General features: G+C 40.1%; 1 protein-coding gene across 1 annotated transcript in view; it reads right to left on the bottom strand.

Annotated features, from left to right (window-relative positions):
* The window catches only part of LOC126251826 (cholinesterase-like), an 85,888-nt gene that overhangs the window by 25,140 nt on the left and 39,313 nt on the right, over nucleotides 1–21,435 (bottom strand). The window contains exons 5-7 of the mRNA XM_049952488.1: nucleotides 20,498–20,697; nucleotides 5,568–5,718; nucleotides 3,004–3,185 (exon numbers count right to left, since the gene is read on the bottom strand). Coding sequence (XP_049808445.1) covers nucleotides 3,004–3,185; nucleotides 5,568–5,718; nucleotides 20,498–20,697 — 533 coding nt within the window. The remainder of the gene's footprint in view (nucleotides 1–3,003; nucleotides 3,186–5,567; nucleotides 5,719–20,497; nucleotides 20,698–21,435) is intronic.

Genomic DNA, 21,435 nt, shown 5'->3' on the forward strand with positions numbered 1-21,435 from the left:
AAGAATTATACCAGTGACAGCATTGGGCGAAACGTTGGTTGAATGTCCCCGATAATGATATCCAATGTGTTACTGTTGACGTCTGAACCCAGTAACGAGATGCACTCTGTAATTACTAGGAGCCGCCAAAGAGAGCCGAGTTTATGATTTTTTGCCGACGTGACGAAGCTCTGAGGTTATGCGGATTTTTCTTATACTTGTGGCTAAACGCTCCAACAGAGAGAAGCACTTTGCAATTCTTTGAGGAAAATTAGTTTTGTAATACACAATCCCATGTAAAGATACGGTGGTCCAAGCATTTGATAATTAATGTACGATTCCTCGGTGTGTTTTGCATATGCTTTCTCAGGGGAATTAAAAGATTTTACAGCAGTAATACCACCCATGAACGCTTGGAATTGGTGAAAGTAAAAATATAGAGGTAATATGGAGACCAGTACAGGTATGGCAAATAGATTATGTAAAGAGTTTTCAATTATAATGAGCGCACTTAGAAAAAAATTTGGCATTGCAAAGTCATCATATGTATGTTATGTCCGTGATCCTTGTGTGTTTCATGACAGTCCTACTAAAATGTAAATTTAAAAACAGGGTTTTTTAAGCTGCAGGAGAAAAGTAAATAACACAGAAGGAGGGAGATGAAGATTTGTCATGAATCACTGGGAGTACGTCACTTACGTTACCAACACAGTCGTTGATTATGGGGTTTTTTAATAACTTTCAAAGTATGCTTGCTCAGTATGTGTACAGGAAATTCCGTCTAGTATCATCAGATAACTCAGAAATCTAACAATAAAAGTCCGTGCTAATCACACTAATTGCATGTCCAATAACTGTGATTATCCATGTTGACAAACAGTTTTCATCAGTGACCTTCGTCAATATTTTTAGATTAGTGTAAAATTATTCTTTACTCATCGGATGTTTCTGACATGGTTGTCAGGCTAAGGAGCCTGGACGTCTTCAGTTGACATTTTTAAACCGTCATGGAGCTTAAGTCATGTCTGTAGATGTCTTGCAAATTCATATTGTGTTTCAAGATCTAAAAGCCACAGTATCTGCTGGAGATTTAAAGGCATAAGAGTCACAGTACTTATTCAATTGCAAAATGTTTGTGGCCACAGAGTCGTGATTAGTACTACAATTTCAGCAGACTGGTTGTAACTATCTTTCCTTATGTACATATAATTCTGATGTGTAATGGTTTTATGTGGAACTTCATTGTTGTATGTTTAATGTCCTGATGTAAACACTTCGAGGGTTCCTACGTCCAATGTGAAACTCATGATCAAACGGAAAGTCGAGGTGGGAGCCCTGTCGGGCTGACGCAGCTGACTCCACTGGGAAGCTAAGTGTCACTGGACACTGACTCAATGGTGGGAATAGGAGGGATCTGTCTCCCAATGGACGAGCCCCAACAGCGTCAATGCCCGCTATTCCTCAGCCCAGCTGCGGCCAGCGATAGGAAGCAGCGTACTTCTCCACGTGTGCCACCATCACCTGCAGGTAGAGACCCAACCCCTCAGCGACCGGTTTTTCGGCACGGCCGCCCACCCACTGCCATCACACCCCTCCCGCCCCCTCCACTCCCACAGTACAAGGGATTAAGGGGCACCTGGCACCTACTTAAGGCAGCCACCAACCCATCTTCTTCTGCAGTGTTCATGGTCACACTGTAAAGGTCATCAAACCCACAACTTCACTGTAAGCCCTCAGAGAGGCTTTTAGTCGACCTTAACAGTTATCAACCTGTATGAAAGGTCTTACAAGGCTCTTTCCATGAACACTGAGATACCATTTGGTCATCCTACACATATAGATGCTATGTGTTTGCAGTGAACATTAGCTCTTCAATAGTGAATCGTGCTGTTCAGAGACAGGGAGAGTACTGCTACTAATGACGTCATCTTTCTTCATTGTGTGTATGTGGAAGAATTAACACTTTATTACATTTACCGCAACCTCAAATCATGGTTTTTGAGTCATAAACGCTTTTATAACTGCTCACAAGAGTTCACCGTTAGAAACCCCTCGTGCAAGCATTAATTGTTCGACTGTTTATCTCAATGGGTAAACGATGTGCTTTGCTTTTCGATAATTAATATGATTGTTCCAGTGACACGTGTTTCCGTTATAGACTGATCATTCCTCCACTCGTTAATATGTCAATGAGTGTGGTGTGATACTCATATTGTCATCCTTGATTGGGCCAAGCCTATTAACTATCGCTCACTAAGAGGTTTCCATTGTGTGACATTATCATTTCCTTTAAGTAATTTGCATGATTGTATTGTGTGCTAGGTCACCGGAGATCAGACTATAGCATCATAGGGGTATGCAGAACAGCATAACCGCACCTCAGAATTTGTCCGTATAACAGAAGACATCGACAGCAGTAGTTGACGATTTTTATTCAGAAACGAAGCAGTGGTTCCCATAACAAAAGTAGGCAAACATGAAGCCATTCATTGCAAACACTCATTCCATGTTGCACATTCTTCACACTCAAACATCGTTACCGTCGTCACTAGGTTTGTTTCATATTGCAAGTCATACAAATAAATAAAATTGTGAAACGCGACATTACCCAAAAATAATTTAAAGCAAGTCAACGCACATAGAATTTGTTCTGTATCTCGAACGACAGATGAATTTTTTTTTCTAAAACATAAATTGTTGAAGTGATACCTAGGATTCCCAAAAGAAGTACTACTGGTCGCCTGCTGTTACTACTCTATATAAATGATTTAGGAGGTTATTTAAGCAGCATTCTTAGACTGTGTGCAGATTATGTTGTTTACCCTCTAGTAAAGTCATCAGAAAATCAAAAGGAATTGCAAAAGCGATTTAGACTGATATCTGTGTCCAGATTCTTACTACTTAACCGCCGTATCTCACTCCTTAATAAGTGTAATACCTAAGTGTTATTAGTCACAAACAGTACACAATATTCATCGTAATCTGTATGCAGTGAAATGTTTAATGACCAGTGCATTTACTTACGTGGACCAAAGGCTCAGGATTATCTAGGCTGATGGTTTCGTTGCCAAAATAGAAATTCTTAAGTTTAAGTGCTGCTTGCGTCTGCTCATCCGTCATCTGTAGATGGAGGCATGGTCCCACCACTGCTTCAAAATTTTCGTTGAGGTTGCTAACCTTGACTGAGTCATTCAGAATATTGGCCCCTAGATAACATAACATTTTGTTAACGACACAATGAAAAATTTCTACATTCAACAGCATTCATAAGCCAGTTATCTCTTACCTTACGTGTTACACTACACACATTTACTTTTTTGATCATCTATCACTCATGACAGAATGGTCAACAGTTACTGTTTTATAAGACTTCTTCAATCAGCAATGGTTGTGGTGTACAATGACTTTCTAACCGGCCGAAAAGAGTGGCCGAGCTGTTTTAGGCGCTTCAGTCTGGAACCGTAAGACCGCTACGGTCGCAGGTTCGAATCCTGCCTCGGCCATGGATGTGTGTAATGTCCTTAGGTTAGTTAGCTTTAAGTAGCTCTAAGTTCTGGGGGACTGATGACCTCAGATGTTAAGTCCCATAGTGCTCAGAGCCATTTCAACCATTTTGAACTTTCTAACTCATTTGAATAATTCTTAGGAATAAATGTGTCAATAACCATAAAAGGTATTTCACGGCTCAAATTAACAGGCGACTTTCACTAAATCCAAACTCTATTTGAAAGTCGTAAATGTGCATTGCGTAATTTGTGCCATGCTTTGAAGCGATCATTAACTTAACGTGATCATTTTCAACGCCTTCGCTGTGACTCATAGTTTAATTTAATGTAGTGGGCTGGTTTAAAACTCTACATTCAGTATGAACAATCTCGATAATAGCAATAAATATGTGAAACTCATTAGATTTTCATTTGTATCTCCACGACACGATATACAACGATAAGTTTGAAACACGTAAGCACATTACATAAAAATGTAACTTGCAGCTAACGCATTCAAGCTGGTATTGTTACATAAATCAAAGTGTACACATGGAGATGCTTACAGCCGATTGTGATCTTCATAAAGAGTAAGTTTTATAAAAGAGTAGTGACTGGCACATTACTCCGTCTTGATATCTCTACATTACACTTTTATAACAAATGTGCTAATGATTTACTATGACTGTTGCGATCTCCACAAAACATTCAGCACTTATCTACGCTCTACAACCTATGTAAAATCACATTTACGGACTTGGGTTTAATTGAAGGACATAAATGCTTCTCATTTGCATCCACAGGCACTAGTTATTTGCATCGAATTTCAGTTTGTTGTCCAATGAATGCGGATCAGCAACATCTACCATGCCGGCTGTGCGGAAGTAATCGCTCATAAAATGTATGACAGACAAGAGCTCGTTAAAGTAACAGGGGCACACATCTAATCTTTGGTGTATATATCGTTAAAAAATAAAATAAATCATTATCTTAAGAGCCTTACATTACTTTTAAAACTCAAAAACAACTTTTAATGCTATAAGGTAACGCTTTTGGCTGGTATTTTATTCAGTAGGGTTTGGAAATTTCGATGGCAATTTTTGTGTATGGTAATTCAGTATTTGCAGATTTTTCTCGTCACACAAAAAATGGTAATGAAAGATAGAGTGTTTCAACCTTTAGGCTATGTAGAAGTTAAGGGAGTGGAAACTGAAACCCGGTTTTTATTTTTATTTCCATTTAAACTCAACCACTTCTTCGCGCCACTGAGAAAAACGATAATAGTGCAACATATATATGATTTGAAGAACTATTAAAACGATTATGATGTAATAGGGTATGTATGAGCTCAATTGTATAAATTTGCCAATCAGAGACATAATAATTTGCACCAATTTACCTGTGTGTAATCGTAGTAACCATTAATTACTAGAATCCTACACCTATGATGATGCCAAAAATGCTATTTAATCTTTGATGAGTGTTGATGATGACGTCAGACATTACTGTAAGCTTAATAAACTTCGGTCTGTAAATGGGAAGTCTAAAAATTTAAATAATTGCTAACGCGTTAGGAGTTTGGACTGACTTACGACGATGGTTTAGAAGATTGTTTGCACAATAATTCTTTATGGTGTACGGTGTTGATCATTAAAAGTGAGGGTGGGATGCACCACAAAGCACTTAAAAACACGGTGAACGGTGGGAGTTACAAATTAGGAATCTAGAACCATCCTATACAATTAATAAGAGGAAAGATGTGTATTTTGGACATATCAAGCGTAGCGAAAGAAACCATTCTTGTAGCTAATAACTGTAGGCGGAAGAGAAATTTGAAGAAACACGACGCCTTGCCTCAAACGAATTAGGCAGTGGGCGGAATTACACGATATTCAGTCACTGATGTATCCAAGAAGGCCTGGAAATGTGATGTCACAAATTCCTTAGAGAACACGTATTGTAAAGAGGAAATCAATTGAATAACTCTGTCAACCAGAGTGCAGCGGAGGACTATTTTTAATGTGGGATTTTCAACTCCTAACATCTCACCATTTTTCACCATTCATATGTTGGACACGTGACACGCTCGTTCCGTACACTTACCAGTTTCAGCAGACGTAACCCCAATCATGATGGGCACTTTGTTGAAAGTGCCTGCATTCAGTGTTCGAATTGGTGACTCTGTGATGAAAGCACCTTCGATATCCGGTTCGATAGTGGGTGCCCAAACGCCGTATCCCATGTACAGTTTTTGCTGAAAAAGAAATGTAAATACTGCATTAAATTTACAGTTATGATGCATGGATTAATAAGCGTGTAAGGAGTTTTGGTTAACTCCTTGTATCTAATATATTTCCACCAACAGTTAGTCGTTCCGCTGCTGGCTTGATATATGTACACCACACTTACACGGTCACGTTGAGAGTTTAATTTGAAACGCAACGGATATCTGGTCCATTTATAGTGTCTCTCAACAAGTTTGGTTTAATGTTATTCAATATAACTCTGGTTGACCTGGAGCAAAGTGATTGTAACTATAGGGTGTAAACTTTTTGCATCATGGAACCGCACAGGAAGGAACTCCTCAGTGAGGCACGTGAAATAGATTTTGTCTGTGACCAATTCTTGAAAGATCCAGCTACTTGTTTGATGTCCCTTTGGGTAAGATAATATCCACAACAAATAAAATGATAAAATTAGACTGGAATACCAACGTCACATAGATTAAATGTCGAGATTCCGTTTTAAGAAGCTATATGAAAAGTGACGATGGCATAGCAGCTTTGGTAGGGATGGCCATGGCGGACTCATTGGTAGAAGCAGTTTGTTCATGTGTGAATCACTTTTACAACGATAGTGAACAGCTCTTGGTGCAAATATTTAAGAAAACACACAAAAAATTATTCATTTATACTTGCTTTTACATATTTATAAGTCTACTTTGAAATGTATGGAGCTAGTAGTCAGCTGTGGCTTGTAATAGGAACCATCTTATTTGATTTAGGGAAATCACAGAGAATCTTAACCATGATAGCCAGATGAAGACTGGAGCCTGCATCCTCCTGAATACTGTGTCAGGCTGTTTAAAACAACGCAGATTAGTTCGATTCATCTCTAACGTACAAAACGGCTTTGCAAAGAAGCTATTTAATATTGTAAAAAGCCACTACATCACTTTAAATTCATTTCTCATTACCAGTCACTACGCACACTACACATTCTATCCGATAACATCAGGTTCATACTAACGGTGTAGGCTGTGCTTATAGTATACCTCAACTTCCCCTTCCCATGCATGAAAAATTGTGCCTGCACCCCTCCATAATGGCCGAGATGTTGACTTCAGTAAGAGGATAACGTGTTAGTTACATACACTGCAAAATTTTGAGACTAAAATACTCCTAAAAAGAAACATTATAACACGGAAATATTGTCTCCAATGACACACATACTTTATTATATATATATTTCGTATGGCTAATAGAATACGGCAGTAAGTAAGTAGTAACACAAACAACGTATACAAACAATGAATGGTCAATGTTACAGGCAACAAACAATTATTAGATCTAAAAAAGGAAGTAAAACACAAAATACACAAAAATTCATAGAAATTATAGTAAAAGTATCTAGTAATAGGTTTTTCAGAAGGAGAAGAGTAGACCAGACTCATGGTTGTATGTCCAAGTCCCTCAGCCAGCCAGAAGCATCTTCCTCCAGGAGGTGCAGCTCCTGCATTGTGCCAGGGAATCTCCTCGTAGGGCAGTCCATTGCGATATGATGTAGAGTTTGTGGATTCCCACAGTCGCAGTTGGGTGAGTCAGTCTGTCCCCATTTGTGCTTCCAGTAATTACATCTACCATAGCCTGTTCGGATACGATTTAAAGTTGTCCAAGATTTTCTGGGAAGACCGAAGCCCTCGGGCCGTACGGTTGGGTCCGAGACTAAGTTAAGGTGATTAGGGCTAGACATATCCCATTCCCGACGCCAGGCTTCGTCGATATCATAATTGTCCTCGATCAGCTGTTGCCTAATCTCCATGATGGCTTACGGGACTTGAGCCTGTGGCTGGGATTCTTGCAGTCTTCGTGTAAGGTTAGGTCACGGTTGTTAGCGCACTTTTGCCATTCCCTTTTCAGTGCAGATCTTCGCCTTAGATGAGGTGGGGCTATGTTAGCCAGTACCGGGAGCCATTGGTGGGGCGTCGGTTTAATAGTGCCTGAGATGAGCCTCATGGTGTCGTTTAGCTGGGTGTCCACCGTTGCTGTATGAGTGCTGTTTAGCCAGACCGGAGCGCAGTATTCAGCCACCGAATATACTAGAGCAAGAGCAGATGTTCTGAGAACTGTGGCGCTTGCTCCCCAGCTACTTCCAGTGAGTTTGTGTAGGACATTATTTCTGGTTTTGGTTTTTGCTGTGCATTTGTATAAGTGCTCCTTGTACGTCAGAGATCGGTGCAATGTAATTCCCATATACTTTGGGAGGGGATTGTAGTTAAGCAGCTGGCCTCTGAACTCTACGTGGGGTGCATAGTTTGCCTGTCTGTTGTTGAGGTGGAAACAGAAGACTTTGGTTTTAGAAGTATTAGGTCTGAGCCTCCATGTTTCGAAATATTCATCCATTTTGATAAAGTCTTCCTCAATGATTCTTTCGGAATTGTGGAAGTCTTGATGTTGATATGTGAGAGCAATATCGTCTGCATATATAAACTTCTTAGAAGATGTCTCTGGTAGGTCTGATGTATATATATTAAAAAGTAATGGAGCTAGCACGGATCCTTGGGGCAGGCCATCATTTAACCTATATTTCTTGCTTATCTCTCCATCTAGGTGTACTTCAAAAAATCTATTTGAAAGCATATTGTTGATTAGGGCAGCCGTTTTCTTGCAAGGAATAATGCGTTGGGGTTTAAGAATCGTTGCCTCCCTCCACACTGTGTCATATGCTGATGATAGATCTATGAACACGGCGACTGTCTTTTTCTTCCTTTGAAATCCACTCTCAATATGTGTGGTAAGAGATAATACTTGATCACAGCAGCTCCGACCGGGTCTAAATCCGGCTTGTTCAATAGGAATGAAATTCTCAGCAATGGGTTTTATTCTGTTGAGAATAAGTCTCTCCAACAGTTTGTAGCATACACTTAGAAGAGCTATAGGTCTATAGTCCTCTGGGAGCTTTCCATCTTTGCCAGGCTTAAGAATGGCGACGATCTTGGTTTGTTTAAATAGTGGTGGTAGTGTTTCCGATCGTTGGATGTCATTGTAAAACTGAGTTAGCCACAGTAGAGCTCGAGGTCCTAGGTGCCGTAAGAACTCGGGGTAGACCTCATCTAAACCAGCCGCTTTACCCATTTTCATTTCTTTCAGTGCTTCTGTGATCTCTAGGTTGGTCGGGTGTGGATTGTCGGAGCTTGGTTCTCAGTTCTTTCTTGACTTTCATAGTCCTATCCTTGTTGCTGCGTGGTGTTTTTCTCGTAAGGTTAACTATTCTGTTTGCTACCTCTTTGGGGTGTATGTTGGCACCCATACAGGTTTTAATGGAGCTTTCACCTAGGTTTTTAAGAAGGCTTTCTTGCTGGAGTGCTTGAAGTCCATATTTTTCATGAGAGTGTGCCACTTTTCTCGTCTTGCTGAGTCCAGGCATTGGAGAAGCTCGTCCGCAATTTCAGGATCGTTGTTTTGCGAATATGCATTATATAGGTCTATGCATTCTTGGCTCCAGCCTGGAATATAAGTTTTCCTGTAGCCTCTGGGAATGTGTTTTTTGGCAATGGCTAGGAGTAATCCCACAAAGCGGTTGTAGTTCTTCGATGCGGGTGGGATACATTGGATGTTGTGGTCCATTTCGGCGGTAAAGGCTTCCCAGTTGGCTTTGCCAAAATTCCATCGAGATTTAGGTGTAGATCTCACTATTGGAATCTGTATACCGACATGTAGCAGGACTGGCCTGTGCTGGCTACGAGGAAAATCAGGCAAGATCTATTTATTGCAGCGTAATGGTAGCTTTTTGCCGTCTCTGGAAACAAAGCACAGATCGGGGTTGTAGTCTCTTTTACATCTAGCCGAGTGGAAAGTCCCTTTATCCTTTAGATCATGGATCAATAAGACGTCTTCTATGTCCGTCCATTTCATTACTCCCTCCCCATCCTCATTGGTGTTGTTATATCCCCACTGGGTACTGTGGCTGTTGAAATCGCCCATTATCACTGTAGGATGTTGTATGTTGGAAATAGCAGAGTCATTCCATGACTGAGTTGGGGGTTTGTAGAGGTTGATGACTTCAATATCAGCTATTTTTGTTCTTATGGCGTAGGCGCTTGGGTCAGTGCGTGTTTTTATATCGTGGACCTGGTCAATGTTGTTTTTAAAGTAGGTGGCAGTGCCATAGTTAGCGTGGTACGTTGCTGCAGCAAGGGAATAGCCTGGATGTTTGCAACTATTTTTCAACTGCTTTTCGTCGGAGCAGTTATTTTTTATTATTATTATTATTATTATTATTATCAACGTTTTTACAATTTACTTGTGTTACATTTTTTACCAAATGATCAGTGTCTGTTATCTAAGTAATCTTTCACTGTATGAAACATATTAATTAACAGCTACTGTTTAGCGGCATTTTATAAATAAACTTTTTTATTAATGTCTTCAATCTCCTTGGGTCAGTTATTATACAGGATAATACAGAAAACGGAAACATTTCCACAATCCAATAAAACTAGAAGTGATGAAAGAAAGAAATTGCATTCAAGGTAATTGAAACTTATCGTTTTGTCATTTCCGAAACACTGATAGCATTTATCATTTTTTAAAAGTATGACGTCCTTTAGATGACGTCCCCGTGTACGAATACAGCCATGAAATCTGCTGCTAATTGACCGCTGCGACATCTCAGCTGGGATACTGTGAATTGCGTCCAGTATTCTCTGTTTTAACTCATCTAGGGTTCTTGATCCAGTCGTGTAGACTTTGCTCTTGAGGAAGCCCCACAAGAAAAAAATCAGAAACGGATAAATCTGGCGATCTGGGGACCAAGGAATGTTACCGAATCGTGAGATCACACGGTTGCCAAACAATTCTCTCACTTACGGCATTGATTGCCATGCAGTGTGTGATGCCGCTCCGTCCTGTTGAAACCAGGCTTCTTGAACGTTTGGAAAGTTTTTCAATCGAGATGTAACGAACGTTCGTAACATCTCCACGTAACGATCGGCATTGACAGTTATTGTGTCTCCCGTTCATTTGCGAAAAAATATGGTCCGATAATCCCATGTGATGAAACACCACACCATACAGTCACTTTACTAGCATGTAAAGAACGCTCATTAAACGTCCTTAAGATTCGTGTTTAACCACCTAACGGTAGTTCTGTTCATTCACATAACCTGTGAGATGAAAATGTGCCTCATCTGACATCCACAACTTGTCTAGAAATTCTTCCTTATTGTTTATTTTTGTTATCATTTGTTGACAGAATCCTAATCGTAACCGGTAATCGTTGTCCTTCAAATGTTCCACCATCTGTAGATTTTACGGATGAAATTTTAAACCAAGATGAGGAATTCTGGGAAAACTCTCCCGGGTCATTCTAACCACCGCTGCTTGCTTGTGAATTGAACGCCGTGGGCTCTGTAAGACAGACTCACGTACAACATCAATGTTCGCTGGAGAACACACACTTCTACCTGAGGGCAGATTCATTCTCTCCAAAGTTCATTATATCGCGTACTTTGACAGAACGGCATAATGACATCCTAAATTATAAAAACGTCGAAATTCCCTCTCCACCGCTACCAAACTATCATTGTTTTCATAAAACATTTTTACGGCTAGCGCACGCTGTTGTCTGTTCCACTGACCCATGATTACTGAAATGACGGACTGTTTACTCGATAACGGTCACGAACCTGCAGTGCTGCCACCTGCTCATGGCTGCCACTATTCATTTCAAACATTCCCGTTATTCTGTATCACCCTGTATAATTTTATCGCCAGGTGGAAAATGTTGTTTTGAGTTATACGTTTATTCTTCCTTTTCAGATGTGTCTTACGTCATTATCTTCCTTTTACACATGTACTGAGCTTTTTGTGCAGTACTTACCAAGGTTACTTTTATGTGTTTAAAGGACTTCTAAATGTGGTTTCATGACTTAACAGAAATATACAAAATTCTGAACAGATCTATACAATGTCAGTTTACTATTTTTGGTTATTATTCTCAAAGTCACTTTTTGTGTTTTGATAACCTGTGTTCATATTTTATACAATTTTTCCCTAGAAAGGAATTCCATGGCTAAGAATTTAGTATACACATGTATAGTAACTAGAATGCACTGGCTGTTACACACTAATGACACTAATGAAGCACTCTACGACCACAAAATGTTGACGACATTTTGTCTGTAAATATCTTTCAGTTGTGCATAGGTTTTGTTTTCTTATTCAAATGTAAACTAACATTTGTTTATCATTTCCAGTGAATGTCACATGATGGGCACTTTCGTAAAAGGAATCGATGCTTACAATGCTAATATGGAAACATAGTAATCAATGGGATACAGTAGGACAAAGAGAATTGTAAAGGACAGTGTCGACACATATTCATAACAGTAATTTTGAATCTTGGTGTGCTGTGTGCTCTGGACACACGGAAGGAATTCTGCTGGTTGGTGCATTAGCATAATTTTTGAGCTTTGGAGTGGGTTCATATACAACTGATTATGCTTGCTTGCATTTGTGATGCATGAGTTAAAAGTATGTGAGTTTCTAACAGGCCTCAGACTCGTGGGCTGCAGTGGGCAGAGAAGGAAACTGTGACAACATTTTATACCGAAAAATATTAATACGTTGTCACAAACTTTAGACACTGAGCAGCTCTGTACCTTTTTTGCTCTGGATCAACAATTCCACAAGTTTACAGCAATTGACTGTAAAATTGGCAGGGTGCCCAATAATTTAAATTGTAGATCCCAGTGACTCTTCTGAAAGCAGTAGTTTTCCAGTAACATAATGTTCTGCACCAGCATAGATTTTGTGTGGCAGACTACATTGTTGTCTTATAACACTACTACTTGGTATAGGTTCCTGATTCCAAAATTTACAATGGTATGACAGAATATCTAAAGTATATAACAAGATTAAATAAAATTATATCAAATATCTTTCCTGTGAAAAATTCATCAACTTTCTCCCAGTTTGCATAGTAACAGACCATTAGATTGTGTTCTTTTGTTTGGAACTTGTTCTTAAATTCATTTTGAATGCTGGCACTAAATAAATTATACACTGAAGAAAATTTGCTTTTCTTTCTATATTATTGTGTGCTGATACCTCAGTGTGCTGTATTTCAGCACTGTTTACACAGATCTCTCATAGTGATTTTCAGTGGTTGGAAATTTTAATTTTCTAATTTACTTAGTATGACTACAAATAAATTTTTGAAGGTAAGTGTGAGCTTGCTGCAATGTCTATGTGTTATATTGTACAAAGTCATTTCAGTGTTGCAACAAACACAGACCGCTTTATTGTATTAGAAATTTTATGCAGACCAATGTGGGCATACTAAATTCATTAATCAAAGGGTATAATTGCCTCAGAAAGAATGAATTACGTAATTGAGTATATATGCAATTGTAGTGTGTGTGCATCATTGCAGCTATCAATTAATTGATTTTGTACAGAAGTGTGTTGAATTGGACTCGTGATTTTGTTATTTCAAAATTAACCAAGTTTATCTAAAGCAACTAGAATATTCAGTCAGCATCTACATTTATTTGTATGAAACATTATCTTCAATTCTTTCATTCATTAATAATTCCATATCAAAAATACTTTCATCGTTCAATCTGCTGTCATTGGAATTCTTGACAGTGAGTTGTATTTGCTTCTCAGTTTCAGTATTGTAGTACTGAGAATTGATAATCTTGTTTCTGAACTCTTTACACATGGGATCACAGTCAGGTGGTTTAACTGACTGTGTTGTTGGGATGCTACATGTTCACACCACTTGAACTGAGAATCAAAGTTCATTCTTACAAATTTTGTGTTTTTTCACACAATCTATAGGGGTATCTTCTACATTAAATTTAATATTATCGTTATATAATGAAATTCATTCCGTTTCCTTTGTTTATGTTCAATATAACTTTATTAAATACTATCAATGGTAATCTTTCTTGAGGGATTTCCTTTGCTTTCCCTGGAAGTAATTTTATTGCTTTTTCAGTGATTATAATGTTGATGCTGCCAGCAAAGACTAAAATTGTCAGGGAAGTGTTGATCTTAACATGCTAACCTGAGATACTCGTTTCTCAATGTATTCTGGTTTTGATAAGAGTTTCATTCAGAGGTTACACTTTCCTGTTTTGCATTATCTCTGCTTATTGTACCCAACCTTCTAAGCATGATTCGAACCAGTTATTAGTTATCCTCTTTATCCTAATAATTCTGCCTTATTATGTAGAATTGTGTGGTTAACAACGTCAAAAGCCTCAGAAAGATCTAAGAACACATCTGTTAAGCAGTCATCCTTCTCAAGAGTATCATGCATCATCTTTGTGAATTTTTCTATGACTGCTTTTGTACTCCTACCACTTTGGAATCTGAACTGTGATTCATTTAGAAGGTGGTAGTTATTCAAGCAGTTTAATACTCTTCCTTATTTATTAAAAAAGGAAATGAATTTATTGTATTAGTCCATGATTACTGTGAATATTTTGTGAATAAAACCACCTACATAACTTATTAATGTTTCCTTATTTATTACAAAGTTTTTAGTAGTGCCCTAAGGAGACACGAAAAGCCTCAGAACCTATAAAGAAGGTTCTGTGTAAGTACTAAAATCTATACTTAATCGACCTGATCTCCAATTCACAAAATAATCTATCTTTGTCAGTAAGTAATTCAATTATTTTCGAGAATGACTACAGAAGAGAAATGGACCAGTATTTTTCTACATCATATATATGTATGATGAACAATTCTGCCTTAGAGGACTGGGGTCATGTTGAGTCCAGTATTCAACGCAAAAAATGAATATATTATTAGTCTGCGTTTAGTATAAAACTGAACAAAACATCATTCAATACAATCGATTCAGATTGAGAAAGTCATTTTATATGTAATAGTTTTGAAACATTGGAGACATATCTTTTCAATGAGCTTAAGGGGTCATATTGACCCCAGTTGTACAACTGCAAAAATCTTGAATAAACTATAATGTGTTTTAAATACAAAAATGATAAAAGCATTATTGGATACTGTTGACTAAAGGGGAAAAGTTATATATCTTCCAAAGAATAGCTTGAAATACAAGAGAAATATACACTACCAATATTCTTACCAGGTCATATTGAATTCAGTGGTACTAGGAGTATACTGTTTCTTAACTTTTTGTACTTTGTATGTGTTGCTTCAGTGCACATATGTATACTTTGTCTATATGCTGCGTAATTGGTAATAACATAATGTGTGTAATTATTTACAGGTATGCTATTTGTTATTGGAAATTTTTGTTTTAATTTCATTACAGTACCTGAAAAATGACAATTCACATAATTTGCTGACTGGCATGGATCATTTATTTCTTGTTCCCATTCCCTTGTTAGTATGTTCTTATGCCTTCTCCCTGTTACATGTTTAATGATGTCCCACACTGCTTTGCTTTATTGTCTGTGATTTATTCTAACACTGCATTACTTTTTTGTAGCGGTCAGCACCTTACTATAATGTCTTTTCAAAAATCAATTTAAATAATGTTGACTAAGTATAGATTTTAGCATTTACACTCAATTTTCTGCACACATCATTCGAAGCATAGTTTGCTACTTCTCTTGATCAATGTTATGTTTTGTCTTACAATAAAAAATATCTTGGTGCTCTGCAATTCCGGTATTTTACCATATCTTACTATATCTGTTATTATTTGTGAGAAACGGAGGAAAAGTGCAGCTACAGCACACGTATCACTGTCCATACTCGTGGCCATGTGGTCTATTACAGACTCTGTTGCTGTAGCTACTGCTGTTAGATTATTAACCAAAAGAACATGCCAAAACTAAGAAGGCTGCTTAGAGGGTACTAGTTTCGTTTATGATGTCTATTTTACTATCCCCCATACAAAATTTCGTTAACTTTTGTGCTTGAGACGTTATCTTGAACTTCCGTTAAGTTATCGAAAAAAGCTATCCACAGTATAGCTGGATCACTGATACCATGATTAATTTTTTATTGATGTCGAGCCTTGTTAATTCGGTGCTGACATTTCAAAGTGTTCATCTCCCCACTGTAGGTGTCACAGCCATTCCTCAACTTTTACAATATTCACTTTCTAGAATGGGATTTTCACTCTACAACGGAGCGTGCGCTGATATGAAACCTCCTGGAAGATTAAAACTGTGTGCCGGACCGAGGCTCCAACTCAGGACCTTTGCATTTCACGGGCAAGTGCTCCACCATCTGAGCTACCCAAGCACGACTCACGCCCCGTCCTCACAGCTTTACTTCTGCCAGTACGTCATCTCCTACTTTACAAACTTTACACAAGCTCTCCTGCGAACCTTGCAGAACTAGCACTCCTGAAAGAAAGAAGACGAGGTGCTGGCAGAAGTTGCCTTCAAACAAGTCTCTGACGAGTATCTGGTTGCAGGCATATGTGACATCGGTGAAGAGAACATAATGCCAATCCTGAGCGGTCCATTCGTCATGTTGTTGGGCCCAACTGTACCGCGCTGCATGGCATCGTGGTTGCAAATATGGACCTCGCCATGGACATCGGGAGTGAAGTTGCGCATCATACAGCCTATTGCCCACAGTTGTAACACGACGTCCTATGGCTGCACGAAAAGCATTATTCAACATGGTGGCGTTGCTGTCAGGGTTCCTCTGAGCCATAATTCATAGGTAGCGGACATCCACTGCAGTAGTAGCCCTTGGGCGGCCTGAGCGAGGCATGTCATCGACAGTTCCTGTCTCTCTGTATCTCCTCCATGTCCGAACAACATCCCTTTGGTTCATTACGAGACGCCTGGATACTTCCCTTGTTGGTCAATGAGGTCACCTCCACGTATGCACTTCTCAGAAATTGTCGTCTTCCTCTCTTCTACTGTGCTATTTGCTTAGACTAAAGAAAGAGGAAGTTTCTTAAAGCTTTTTAGGCCAGAGATCATCCACCTTGCGTAAAGTGACGACATTTATTCGGCCTGGTGGTTTTCAAACAGTAAGGAATTTCTCTTCACAAAGCAGGCCAGATGTTACTCAAGCATGCCAAGATATTTGTCTGTCACTGACTGTCCTCCACATTCCCAGTCGGTGACTTTTCGGTGCAAAACTAAGTTCCTTAGGAGTTTGTTTTCCCCCAGATATTCCTGGTAGTAGAGACTGTGACAATCAGCGAGAGCTGGTGTTTGTCACACCACATTATACACACATAAAAAAGAGTTTTGCACCACCCAGTTCCCAGAACTCATGAAGACAGACGTTGACTGTGCACATTGTATCACGGACACAGTTCCTTTGACTGTTCAGAGATGTCATTAAACCCGCCCAAAGATGTAAACAACCATGCATGAGCAGCGCGTATTAGACGGAGGGGGTCCGACAGCCGATCAGTTCCAGTCATTCCACAAGGAAGGAGGTACACGGCTCTTGTTGTCTGTAGTTCAACCATGCCTAGATGGTCAATACCGCGGTTCGATAGCGTCCACATTGTTACTTTGTGCCAGGAAGGGCTCTCAGCAAGGGAAGTGTCCAGGCTTCTCTGAGTGAACCAAAGCGATGTTGTTCGGACATGGAGGAGTTACAAAGAGACAGGAACTGTCGATGGCGTGCCTCGCTCAGGCCGCCCAAAGGCTACTACTGCAGTGGATGACCGCTACCTACGGATTATGGCTCGGAGGAAACCTGACAGCAACGCCACCATGTTGAATAATGCTTTTCTTGCAGCCACAGGACATCGTGTTACGAATCAAACTGTGCGCAATAGGGTGCATGATGCGCAACTTCACTCCCGACATCCATGGCGGGATCCATCTTTGCGACCACGACGTCATGCAGCGCCATACAGATAGGCCCAACAACATGCCGAATGGACAGTTCAGGATTCTCATCACGTTCTCTTCACCGATGAGTGTCACATATGCCTTCAATCAGACAATCGTCGGAGACGTGTTTGAAGGCAACTCGGTCAGGCTGAACGCCTTAGACACACCGTCCATGCGAGTGCAACAGGGTGGATGTCCCCTGCTCTTTTGGAGTGGCATTATGTGGGGCCGACCTACGCCGTTGGTGGTCATTGGAAGTCACCGTAATGGCTGTACAATATGGGAATTCCATCCTCTGACCAATAGTGCAACCATATCGGCAGCATATTGGAGAGGCATTCGTCTTCGTGGACGACATTTCGCGCCCCCATCGTGCACATCTTGTGAATGACTTCCTTCAGGATAACGACAACGCTCGACTATAGTGGCCAGCATGTTCTCCACACATGAACCCAATCTAACATGCCTGCGACAGATTGAAATGGGCTGTTTATGGACCAAGTGACCCACCAACCACTCTGAGGGATCTATGCCGAATCGCCATTGAGGAGTGGCACAATATGGACCAACAGTACCTCATTAAACTTGTGGATAGTATGCCACGACGAATACAGGCACTCATCAATGGAAGAGGACGTGCTACTGGGTATTAGAGGTACCGGTGTGTACAGCAGTCTGGACCACCACCTCTGAAGGTCTCGCTTTATGGTGGTACAACATGCAACGTGTGGTTTTCATGAGCAATAAAAAAGGCGGAATGATGTTTGTGTTGATCTCTATTCCAATTTTGTGTACAGGTTCCGGAACTCTCGGAACCGAGATGATGCATACCCTTTTTTGATGTGTATATAACAGAAATTGAATATAGTACGATAGTGTTATCAAAAATGGAGCATTGCTCCAGCGTTTGGAGTGATGAAGTGAGCATGGAAGCAGATATCGAATTCAGCGATGCGCCGTTGAGTCACTATGGCTCACATGAAAATATAAGAGATGCTCTTGGAACGTAAATGGGAAGCTTTCGTAGCCAAAACTGGTATGAAGTACCCTGCAAAGTGCACTACTCGGTGGTTACGGAATGATTTGGATGTACGAGGGATATTCGGAAAGTAAGGAACCATCGGACGCGAAATGGAAACCACACTGAAAATCCGATGAAGTTTTGCACATGTGTGTTGGGCAGTGTCTTTAGTATACCCCTCGATTACGTTACGCCGTTATTCTTACTTCTGAGCACACAGGGAGCACATAAAGATACCTAGAACAATAGTGCCTCACGCCAAGTACGGGGGCCTGGTGAGAAATTTCGCCTGAAGATATACAGCCAACATTACATAACTGTCGTGCGGTTTCTTCTTCAAGACAATTCTCACCCGCATTCTGCAGGGGAAATGAAGATGGTCTGCATCGTTTTCAATTGGAAATATTTGATTACCCACAATACGGCCCGTAATTGTCTCCCTCTGAGTTTCATCTCTGCTCACATGAACCGCTGGTTATGAAGACAACATTTTGGCACAGACAACGAGCTGTAGGCCAGTGTAGAGAATTGGCCGAAAACACAGGCGGCTGCCTTCTATAACGGGGGTATTGCAAAGTTGGTACAACGCTACGACAAAGGTCTAAGTCGGATCGGCGACTATGGAGATAATTAGCTGGGATTTGTAGCTAACTGTTGTGAATAAAACAGTTTTGATATTCACTGTGGTTTCCATTTCGCGACCTACTGCTGCTTACTTTCCGAATAGCCCTCGAAGATATAGGTGGTCCCGTCGTTCTTCACTTCTGTACTATTCAGATCTTGTCGGAAACTCAACACGTAACGGATCTGTCGATAACATTATGTGTTCCAGTAGGTATAGAGAAACGTGTCCTCTGAAGGTTTCATTCGCTGTGGAAAAATAGATCCAACACATGTTGATTAGAAGCGGCACAAAACATCTCCGAGAACCGAAAGTAGCAGAATGACAGTACGGGATTTCTTCGATCCTTATGTCATGATATTGTTTCTGTTAATTTCTCCGGGTAAGTGAAACATCACTTCATCGCCAATATTGATTTATTACCGACACGTGAACACTATTCTGTAATTGTAATAAATTATAAGGTAACACCTATTTCCTTGATGCGCCATGGGTTTTGTACCAGGTTCTGTTTGGTTGTTATTGGTTCCAGGATTAATAAAGTTTGATGTACACTTTTTATGAGGTTTCCTCACTTCTAATCAGTGTTCCTGCGCGTCGTTTTACTTGATGACTCGTGTATACTCCGTCACCGGAGTGTTTGTAACCACCTGCGGATTTTCTGTGGCCATGAAGTTTACAGCTTTCAAATTAGGTGCTAAATGCCTGGGAAACGCTTATGACGAGAATGAATTACTAGAGCTTTTTTTATGTTTGAAACCGAACTCAACGTTTCGATGCCTGATCTGGGGTTATTCTTCAGATGCTGCTGATGGTGGTGTTGCTGTTCCTCACTGTCTACATTACAAAGTACTGATGGTATCCCAGAAACACGGAGCCTGCATTACGACACTTCTCGTGTGTCTCTTAACACCATCTCTACGCTACATGACATCAGTTTTCCACTGTAATATATGGCACACATCGTGAATGGTATAAACAATGTGGCGTCAAGTATCCAAACCCTGAATTTACGGATACATTTTCCTGTGCCTTAGGTATTCTATGTCCCTTCATAATCACATGCCGCACTGCATCTCTACTTTTCAGAGTCACACAGAATAAAAAAGATGTTAGTTTAGACTGTACCACAAAATAAGTGTAGACAATGGCGTAAAATATATTGTCCTGCTGCAATATTATTTGTCAGTGATCTTGTTCATGTGTTTGTATCGAGAACAATTTAGATGCTGCTCCTTGAAAATTGCTTTTAATTTTCCGGAACGAACATTGTACGTAGCAGGCTGTGCTTAGGTGACGCTAAGTGTTCCACATTGCGAAATCCTCTGACATATGGTAAGAGCAGGACTCACCTCATCCGTCATTAAGAGCGACTTATCCACTAGGAGGTCAGTGGTGTTGACAGAGCGTAAGAACTGCACCAGCTGTTGCGAGTTTTCCGCTTCGTAGCCGAGGACAGAACCCAGTCTGAAGGCGTGGTACCCAGGATCTTGTACCACGGACATGCCACCAACGAAGGTGCCGCTCTGGTCTATCAGCTGCGAGAAGAAACCTGCAACAGGCACAAAAACACACACATCAATAGTTCAATACAAGCACAGGTGAATATGGTAGTCAGCACTTGGCAGCCAAGTTGGATTATTATCTCCATTACTAAATTCGTTTCTACCATATTTTCTTTCCCTTACAAGCTCTTTCAGTTATCAGTTTAAAATTTTTATGACCTAACATTAAACATGATAAAACCATTATTTTTTTCATTTAGTTTGCGATAAAGCACAGTCAAAAGTGAAAAGAAATGAAATGTCCTCATAGGCTCAGGCAAAGGTGAAACAGTTGAAGACTCCAGTTCACAGGTATAATTACGAAAAATGAAATTGCTTACAAAAGCTCGTTCGATCCGTCCAAGAATGTTATCCAAGTGTATGGGACGCATAACAAAAAGGACTAACAGGGGTGGTTTAGTGGGAGATAACCTCTGCCATGCATTCGTAGTGGCTTGCAAAACACGGATGTAGATCTTGAGAGAAATTTGTCAGATCCCTCTCATGTATTTCTCCTGACTGTCATTTGTTGCGCCACTCTCGTTTGCGAAGGTGGTACAGCTTCTCGGAAGGAAGTGTGCAATTGTATTGCTTAGGTTTTCACTATCAATAAATAATGATATGGGCCTGCACTCCTCACTCCCACCCAAGCCAGCTAATATGGCAAATCTGTCCAACGCCGGATAACAAAGAGATAAATTAATGAGTGAACGTAGGAAGGTTTTGGTACACTTGAGTGCAGTTTG

The sequence above is a fragment of the Schistocerca nitens genome, chromosome 4, assembly GCF_023898315.1.
Source record: "Schistocerca nitens isolate TAMUIC-IGC-003100 chromosome 4, iqSchNite1.1, whole genome shotgun sequence".
NCBI classification, from domain to species: Eukaryota; Metazoa; Arthropoda; class Insecta; order Orthoptera; family Acrididae; genus Schistocerca; species Schistocerca nitens.